The sequence below is a fragment of the Montipora foliosa genome, chromosome 1, assembly GCF_036669935.1.
Source record: "Montipora foliosa isolate CH-2021 chromosome 1, ASM3666993v2, whole genome shotgun sequence".
Lineage (NCBI taxonomy): Eukaryota > Metazoa > Cnidaria > Anthozoa > Scleractinia > Acroporidae > Montipora > Montipora foliosa.
Genome location: NC_090869.1, coordinates 44,910,856 through 44,920,855, shown reverse-complemented (window position 1 = coordinate 44,920,855; position 10,000 = coordinate 44,910,856). Strand labels below are relative to the sequence as shown.

The window sequence follows — 10,000 nt, the reverse complement described above, 5'->3', positions numbered from 1 at the left end:
GTTAAAGTTACGGCAATGAACATGTACAACTACAAGGAAGGATTACGTTTTTACGTTTAATTCCCACCCTGGTCAGAGTTTTTCTCTGTCCTTGTGTGGGCCCATTTCCATATGTAGGGCTAACGCTCACATGGTTCATATGGGGTAGAAACTTAGCACTTCACATTACACTCTAATCTTGTTTGTTTTGTCTGACCTTTTTTATACTGCAAGGCCAATTAAGCCTCACTTGCGTGCAACTTCCGTTTTTTTCTGGAATGGGAGTATTGCTCCCAATCGGGCAATCGATTTTTATCGATTTCTGATATTAATCGATTGATTCATATCGATTTTTATCGAGTATCGGAATTATTGGCTTGATGTGCAAACGTCGATTAATAGCGTATCGATGTGTTACATCCTGCTTTAATATGTAATGTTCCGATCTTTCGACATCCAAAAATGTTGGATGCTCTGTCTTCTTCTGAAGGCAAGATCTATTTTTTCAAAGCAGGTTTTTAAAAACTTTACAGTAATTTTACACGCAAAACCTACAAACCTGATGTATCTGTGTCTTGAACACCGAATACCTGACGTTCCTTCCTGCGCCTGTGTAGACGATCTCGAAGACTGTCTTGTCGACGCTTGTGCTCCTGGATTTCCGTCCAAGTGTCAGACATTTTTTTTTTAAGTTTTACTGCCCGGTATCAGGAAACAATCCATATGAAAACTTCTGAAAACTCGAAAGTTGGATGGCAGCTTAGTAACCAAGCTGCTATTAAAGGCTTCTGCAGTTTGGCCCCAAGCCTTTTCCCACAAAGATGGAGAACTGCATTTCTATCCTAACAAATTTCGTTCCTCGTAATGAACCATTTGCTATCAATGCCCTTCGACAGTTTTGTTCAGAGAACGAAAAGGTGTTCTCACTCTTTCACTTAGATGTCAATCACAGGAAGAATTTTATCGATGTCATTCTTAACGAGTTGACAACCAAACCAGAAATTGGTCTTGAATTCGCAACATACGCTATTTCGACTTTGCGTATTTTAAGCCGTGATAAAGATGGCTTAGGATCGCTTTCTTCGGAAAAATCAACCTCCACACTATTGTCTCTTGCGGAAATTCTACCAGAAGAAAGCAAAGATACAGGGAATACTTGCTCTATCGATGTTGGAAACCGGATCAGTGATGACAGAAGTGAAGTTCTGGATCGACTTATTGCGAGGAGTACTGTAGTTACCGAAGCGGTAAAATGTTTATGTAACGTTGTTTACCACAGCTCTGTTGCCCGGCAGTATTGTTTTAAACTGCGATGCATCGAGGCCATTATAGAGAGGGGAAAGAGGTGGTTCGATAACGGCTTGTTAGCTTTCGATGTAAAGTACTTTGACATGAGATTTCTGTTCCTTTTAACTGCCCTTGAAAACACTGCAAGATTTGAAGTTGTTGCTAACAATGGGTTTTGTGTCCTCACTCACGCATTGGACAGCTGTATTCCAGGGAAAGAACAACGAAAGATATGTCACGAAACGAAAGTCAGAGATGGCTGCGGACAAATCACTGGTGCTCAACTACAAGCGCTCACCATGGAAGAAAGGTACTAAATTAGCAAGCTGTAAAATTTTAAGCGTACTTGGTGTTTTAAGAATGAGAAAAAGACGGAAAAGCTGCTCTTGCCTGGATGTTTACCGAAAAGGTTTTTTCCTAGCTATCTAATGAGGGGTAAATTCACTACATACATGTACACTGTAGCCTTGAAGTGACGCAGGTGTTATTTTGCCAAAAAAAACATGGCAAGTATCAAGAAGGAAAATACAATTTGTTCAGTGTTTCATAGCACATGGAACTCAGTCACATCAGGAAATTTTTCTACTCCATCCTTAATCACCTGTAAAATGTCTTTAAAATGAAGGACCATGTCTCTAAGTATTAAAGCTGTAACAAACTTACATGTGAAAACATTAACAAATGTGGTTGTATTGAAATATTATCGATTAATATCAATGAATGTCCTTCGATGGTAGACATGTAGACCCATACATACCTGAATGTTGTGAGTCATATCGGAGGAAAATCCATAATCACATGATTTTCAGCTGCTTTACTAACTTCATTTGATGACACTTTTTTGTAGGGCCATGATAGAGCAAGCTCCTAATACTTACACGATCACACAAAATGAAATTCGTCTTTCTGCTGAAATCATGAAAATCTTGTTTAATATAACATTAAATCTACCTGAATCTGAAGGGACAGACACTGTTGATCACTGTGACAGGATTGTGTTTATCGTACGTTCCATATTTGTCCATCTGAAGCCATTACCTAATGAGCCAGAAAATCTACCAAACCATGCCATCAATGTTTTGAGCAATATGCCAACTAAGTGTCTCAAACATCTGATGTGGACAATGCCATCAACTGTTTCTAAAAGACTTTCTCAAGATTATGAATCCAAACCCTCATCGCAGAGATTTAGGATGCAGTTTGAGGTATGCATGCATTGTGTTTTTCCTACTTACAGTACAGCTGTACAGTGTATGTATTATTCAGAATCCTTTAATTAACCATATATCTGAACAGGGCAATTTATTTTGTAGAGCAGGCATTCTATATGAAGATTTCTAAGGGTCAGAGTTGAATAAAGCAGGAAGTTCCCAAGTTGCTGTATCAGACAATGGGTCACATTTCTAGGGAAATTTCTAATTGGTACCTTCCGAAAGAGTATGCTGAAAAGCTTACCCAATTACTCTGAAAGTCATTTTGTCATGGAGGGTCAGAGCTCGAGACTAACTTTTCAGCTCACTAGCCTTCTGGCTAGTATCAGGTCTGATCTCACTAGCCAAATCTAACTTTGCACTAGCCAGTCTCGTCATGCGCAGTTTCATTCATTTGTAAAAACTATCCAATCTTGACCCCAGAGCTCTTCTCTTGACTGGGGGAGAGAAGAGCTCTGGGGAACCATGAAACAAATTTTCCTCTCATTGGTGAAGAACAATTAAAAGCGTCTCTAATTGGTGCATTCATGTTCGCACGAGGAGTTAGCACTAGTGCCGTAACATTCAAATAGCCAATTTTTTGCTACAAGAACCCTACGACGCATGTTCTCACTACATAGAGTTTCCCAGAGCCTTGGGTTGATCCGACGCTCTGATGACGAGAATGAAAACTATCACGAAAAAAATTCCACATTTGCTAACACAACCAGCGCTTTTAGTAGGTATTTCCATATTCTCATATCCATCCTCGCAACAGCGGCACAAATAAGCTGGAGTGTACGGTTTCCCATATTTTTCTCACAAAGGCAAAGTTTCGTGGCCTTGAGGCCAATTTTGACTGAACCACTGCCATATCTTTGCAACTCACAAATGCACTGGAGTACGGAAAATGCGGAATAAAGTACAAAGGAAATAAACCGTACATAAAACTAAACTGCTCGTTTGGAGGTCTGTGGAAAGGCTGTTCCTTTGATTATAAATTGAGCCATTTGCGATTGAACTTTCAACGTGAAAGTGCCATTCTACGCATGAAGCAGAAAAGCAGCAGAATACGGGAAAATGAGATCTTAAATTGGATAAAAAGGAAATTCGAATAGAATATGCTCATATAAGATTTCTTTTTAATACGATGTAGTTTCAACGGCAATCCTTGCTTTTTGTGCTTGAATGGTTTTTCGGAATCAATCACTGTACTCGCAAGCAAGTTTTCTCTCTTTCAGCGTGAGATTCACCATCCCTAGTAAATAAGATAAGTCGTTTCATATTATCTCTTTCTTTTTTTTTAAATTTGAAATAAATTATGTTTGGATTCAACTTCTAAACAAGTACGTGATCTGTTTCCATATTTACACGTAACAACGTCGCAAACAGTTTGCGATGGCTTGATCGCAAACACTGTCACTTTGCAATTGTGTTTGCAATTCTGTTTTCCACGTGCTTGATTTCTTCTTATGTTGGAATTGTTGCGAAGAAGAAGGCAGAGAGAAATTGTCAAGAGACTTCACCGATTTAGTGTCTGATACATTTTTGAGGAGCAGCAATGGCTGCAGCATAGCCAGTATCAAATTATAGTGCAGGAACTGGCTCTTCGTGATCAAGAACTTTACTGCAGGTACATTTGGCGTGCGGTATTTCCCTAATATGACATTCATTAAACTTACACTGTTTTGAGGAGTATCCTCATTGCCACAATCATACTCGGACGCCATATCGTCAAAACATATCACATGCATAAAAGTTATCGTAGATTGATCACAAACAATCAGAAACTACTACTTGTCATGAACAACACATACATGTAACGATAGAGAATTGTCTATCTCTTGCGTCTTGTTTGCGACCATCGATGATTGGTCGACGATGAACGTAAAAGGTGTTTCCATTTACGCAAGCTGTTTACGATCAAGTGATTGGAAGGTGCTTGCAATTGTTTGCGACAGAGTTACGTGCATATGGAAACTAGGCATTAACAGCAGCCGAGAAGTTCCACATGATTTCACATGTGATTAATCGTTCGTAACAGGGAAACTAATCCGCGTTTGCCTCTTCAGTTTGTCTTTTTTTTTTTTGACTTATCATTTTCTAAGGCAGTAAATTCCATAGAATCCGCTCACAGTTTCTGTTTTTAATAGTTTCTATTCTCTCCTTCTGCCCCATCCATACCAAAAAATTTTCATTTTTGTTTTCATCCAGAAATCCACTGCTTCACAATAGTTACTATCCCCATTGGCTACTGAAAGTTCAAAATCTACTAGCCTAAACTGAAATTTCACTAGCCTGTGGCTACTTGGCTACCGTTAGTCTCGAGCCCTGATGGTGTTGGCACTCCAAACAGTGGCAAAGAGATCTTGCATACATGTAGATCCTGTCACCTCTGGCCCTGTGGGGTGACCAGTGTAAAGAGAGGCATTAAATAATAATTATTATTTCAAGTAAGGATTAGTTACATGATTTCATGTAACCTCATCCATCTCCTGGATAACTGTTTTTTTAACCTATAAATGGAATGTTTCATATGCTGTACTAAGAAAAACTAAAGAAATTAACCCATTGATGCCTCAATCGCCTTAGGACGCCCTCAGTTGACAAGTAAAATTGTCTGCCATTAGACAGAATAAAATCTATCAAGTATCACTCCCAGGGAGCAATGGGTTAAAGATATTAATGGTGCTTTCCTTTTAACAGAACTGACTGACCAGACCAGGCATTTGAAAGGACTAACTCTACAAATTAACACACTTTGAGGATAATGTATACTCCTCCAGAAGAATGCGAGGGATTATCATGCAAGTGTTCATGCAAATTGTTGCATTTTCTTTGCAAACTGATGGGTCTGGCCAGCCAGTTCTGATAAAGGGAATTAAGGGTGCGTTCAATTGACCGTATTCTGGAATAGGAATACATAGAATATAAGTCAGAAATCCTTCGTTCTTACATACATTAAAATTGTCAAATATCTGCTAAAATGATATGTTAAACATATTTTTATTAACCTTGCTGCTTTGAAACCCACCAAACATATCGTTTTAGTCATCACTCCACATATTCTTATTCCGGAATAGGGTCAATCGAACGTGCCCTAAGTTTCCTAAGTATTATTTTTAGTGGGCAGTGATGATAACTGCCCTGACCTTTCTTACTTTCATTTTATGTCCCGTAACAATTATTATTATTATAACTTTGTTCAAAGGAACAAAATATAGGATTTGGTGCTGACTCTTGTATTTTTCTTTTTTGGGTCGGGATTTTCCTGCATATGCTTTCCAGAGAAATGTCACTTTTCAGAGAAGGTACATGTACCCCAGTAGTAGTGATCATGGTGACCACTTGACCACAAAAGACTATGTGACAGATTAAAGGGGAAATATTTATTAAAGAAGTGTACATGTGCGTGACTGGAAACACGTTTTCATGTTTTCATTGCACGCAATATCTGGTTATCTTATGACTGAGTAACACATCTCACTAGGCTAATTACATAATTTTTTATTTCTCCCAGTAGAGTGGAACCCTGATTTTACAATCTTTGATTTAACGATATTCCTGATTAAATGATCAACATGGCCCATCAAAAGTTACAGTTAATTGTATGGAACAAAATGCTGATTCAACGATATGCGATTCAACAGTATTTCCTGTTTTATGATGGAAATCTGGCAACCCAAGCTAAAATTTTTTTCCCGTTACAACGATATAATTGATATCACATACGGTAAAAAAGTGACAAGCGCATGGCAATTACCCAATGTTTTATTTAGTTATAGTAATCTTTTGTCCCGAAGGGTACAAGACTACATGTAATGTTGCTGCGACTTACTGATTTTATTGACTGAACGTGGAAAAATTAATTACAATACTACAGTAGAACCCTGATTTTACAATTTTTTTTAGTTGCTTTGCCATCATATCGTTAAATCTGGAGTTTGTTTGCAACAATATCCTGATTTAACAATATGATTTTGCTGTGCCCTTGCAATATCGTAAAACCGGGGTTCCACTGTATTATAAGATCATTAAATACCATAAACACCCACAGATAAACTGCACCCTGAATAAGAATTACGTTGGCAGCTCAAATTTTTGGAAGATACATTGTAGCTTTTTGAAAGAAATCAAGACAAATCCAAAGGCGAGTCTTCAGAAGTCTTCTTCATCCACTGTTCATCGAAGGTAAACTCGCTATTAACATGGAAACGGAAAAAACTTCAAAGTCTTCTACCAACTATTACATATGATTGATCTTTTATCTGGTATTTGATGACAGGAATTTCTTCATTCAACACAGGTTTTCCATAGATTTTTCATTACAAGAACGTAAGCGGAACACTCGTAGCTTAGTACCCAGGCATTAGATCGGAAGCGAAGATGGAAAACTGGACACCGGAAGCAACCTTTTCAAATATTCCCACAGATAAGCCACTCCCCTGATTTCCAGTGACAATTTTTGGGAAAAAGGTGCGGCTTATCTCAAGGTGTTTACGGTACCTACATTGCAAAAAATTGTACAGCACCTTTTTACTGATTTTGATTGGAATCAACACCATTAACAACTGTTTTATATGTGAACAACTATTCCACAATCACTCTTAACCCTATGGTTGAGTCACTGAATGTGGACTTAAGACTTCGGACTACAGAATTGAACTGAATATGAAATACGACGGCGGACTGAGCGTAAATCAGAGTAAACAGCAAAACAACAAAGCACGTACTGACCAAGATATTGTAACATAGAAAAAACACTGAGCTACTGTGAGCTTTATAGGAAATCAGCTAAAAAGCCATCAAACAATGTGTAGGCTACCCATAGCCTCTTGTTTATTTTAAAAATAATCTCTCCTGCTATTTTAGAACTACAACATGCTTGCAATTCAGACAATGATCAGAATTCTTGATGATCGTCTCAAAGCTACTGCCCAGCCTTTGCGAGAGAATATTATCCCTATTGTCAGTGCATTCTGTCAAATGGCACGAGGGGACCGCATTATAAGAAAGTATCTTCGGATGGAAGTGTTGCCCCCTCTTAGGCATGTGGGAACTACTCGCCCTGAAGAAGGCAGCTTGATAAGGAATGGACTGGTCAGGCTAATGACATCACCACTTGAAGATATCAAGGTATGGTGATGAACTGGAGTGTCTGTTTTAAGCATTAGATACTGCACAACTTTACAGGGTTGTTTATCAACAGTTAGGTGGTGATGCAAGAGCCACAGTAACGTGGGGTAAAATTTATAAAGTGAAAAATTGTTCAGTGAAGATGGTAAGTGCCGGAATGTTTAGCAGGAGCTTGGCATTGGTACTTTTTACAACAAAAAAGGACACATTTATCACGTTGTTAAAGGTATCATAAGCAATAATTTGATAATCAAATATTTTCATTGATTGTATAATGATAGTTAACCCATCTTACATGTAGATCGCTCAATGTTTTTTGTAAGTAGCCCTTTAGAGAACAAATTTAAAATCTCACAGATGAAATTGCATTTACAATAATTTAGCCAGTAAGAATTTAATTTCCATTACAAAAGCTGGGTATTTGAATTTAAAGGTATTATGAGAACAATGGTATTATGTAACAATTTAGCTCGTGCATTTCCAGCACGTGCAACTTTGATTTTATTTTTGTCATATTTGGTGTCCTAAAATCCCCAGCTTTGTCCCAAGGAAAAGAGTTGCAACTTGCACGCTTTAAGGTCATACATGCTTCTGCTAACAATTAGAAAATGTTACAGTAAGTCTTAGGTAGTTAAGCAACTGCTCTTGGGAGATCTGCAAAGGACCAACTTGATGACCTGAAAAATTGGACAATAATAATGTTAATTTTTTTAGGAACTAGTGGCAGATTTCGTTTTTGTTTTGTGCAAAGAAAATGTGAACAGACTGGTAAAGTATACTGGATATGGAAATGCTGCAGGTCTGTTGGCTTCGCGTGGCTTGATGGGGGCGAGTCAGCTGCAGGGGAATGGAACATACTACTCCTCTGATGATGACTCTGAGACAGAGGAATATGCAATGGACAAAGCACAAATTGATCCTATGATTGGTAAGACATCTTAAAATGTACCTGTGTTTTCTCTTTTTGTGCAAACATTCTACCAGTAGTAATTTAAAAGGTAATGGCTTAAAATGTATGATATGCTAAGACAAGCCTTGTGTGGCTGCTTAAAGTGCCACTGTGACCAAAAATCAAATTTTATTTTTCTTTGGATTTCAAAACTGTGTTAACTAAACAGTAAGTGACCCAAGTTTTTAGCCCTGGTTTCAAAAAGACACCTGTTGATTTTACTGGTGGCTGGAATCTTTCTATTTAACGGTCCACCATTACTAACCTTAACTTCTTGAGAAAGCTGGATCAAGGAAAATGGCAACAAAGGCTCACTAGTTTAAGAATGCAGTGCGTGTATACATGTACACCACATAATTAATATGCAGCACCGGAGTTTTGGGCTTTCAGACTTTTAAACTGGCGTTTTGCATGTATAATAAGCTGCATTTACTCGCTGAAATTTTAAGCTAGTGAGTAAATGACGTCACTTTTCCCTGGATCCAACCCTCTGAGGTGCAATCGGTCATTTTTGAACCTGATTTAATGGCAGACTGTGAAATCCACAACTTACACTCAAAGTAAATGGCCTTTGAATACAAATCAAAGATCAAAATTTTGCCAGTCAGGTGTAACTAAGCAAACATACTTTCAAAATCTGAAGAAAAAATGGAAGTGATTTTTTTCTTATCACAGGGGCACTTTAACTGCAGTTATTTTTTGCACCCTAGAAAAGCCAGAACAGGAGCCAATCAAGACAAACTCCTAGAGCTGTTATTGCCCACTGAAGAGGCATACATGTACTTGTAGTATGCGTGTGTAATTCTCTCAAGTGATAAGAATGCACCGAAAAGCTTTTGAAAGCCAACACTTGCCATTTGCATTAACAGTTTTTTAGCCCTCTTGCGAGATAAGAGTCTTACCTCATGAAAGGAGACACTACTATCAAGACAAGATTTTCATTTCATGACAGTTAGGATGGCGAAGAGGAAAAATGTACAATACCCAAAAGTAGGATTGCAGAGCATGGTAGGGTAAATTGAAGGGGCCTTTTCAAATTCAAAGAATAGTGAAGGTGTGAACGCTAAGTGGGGCCCTGAATTACAGCGAGGCATAGGGGTGTGTATTTTCAATGTTAGATTGTTTTAGCTAAATCTGCATTAGAGCCCTACATGCATCAATTACAGGATTACCACACATTTACTGGGCTACTTCCAGTGGGTGGCCTAGTCGTTTTTTCGAACCCATCGATCCTTGGGTGAAACCTATGAGCAGACCACTGAACTGTAATCCGGAAACAGAAATTTATTTTATCAAACGAGTTGATAAAGGTCGAATAACCACCGTGAAAGATCGACGAAGGGCTAACGCTCGAAACGTCAGCTTTCCAAATCTTTTACGGTGGTTATTCGACCTTTATCAACTCGTTTGATAAAATAAATTTCTGTTTCAATCTCCCACCGACGCAGCACCACAGTTT

The 10,000-nt window shown here is 38.3% G+C and overlaps 2 protein-coding genes across 3 annotated transcripts in view; one reads left to right on the top strand and one right to left on the bottom strand.

Annotated features, from left to right (window-relative positions):
- The window catches only part of LOC137999489 (N6-adenosine-methyltransferase subunit METTL3-like), a 146,895-nt gene extending 146,135 nt beyond the window's left edge, over positions 1-760 (bottom strand). The window contains exon 1 of one of the 2 annotated variants that reach the window (XM_068845269.1): positions 539-760. In XM_068845269.1, the coding sequence (XP_068701370.1) occupies positions 539-659 (121 nt within the window). In that variant the 5' untranslated portion in view covers positions 660-760. The remainder of the gene's footprint in view (positions 1-538) is intronic. The other variant, XM_068845261.1, reaches the window with a different exon arrangement.
- A 7-nt stretch (positions 761-767) lies between these two features.
- The window catches only part of LOC137999480 (synembryn-A-like), a 10,190-nt gene continuing 957 nt past the window's right edge, over positions 768-10,000 (top strand). Inside the window, exons 1-4 of the mRNA XM_068845253.1 lie at positions 768-1,576; positions 2,114-2,471; positions 7,329-7,592; positions 8,307-8,520. Coding sequence (XP_068701354.1) covers positions 801-1,576; positions 2,114-2,471; positions 7,329-7,592; positions 8,307-8,520 — 1,612 coding nt within the window. The 5' untranslated portion in view covers positions 768-800. The remainder of the gene's footprint in view (positions 1,577-2,113; positions 2,472-7,328; positions 7,593-8,306; positions 8,521-10,000) is intronic.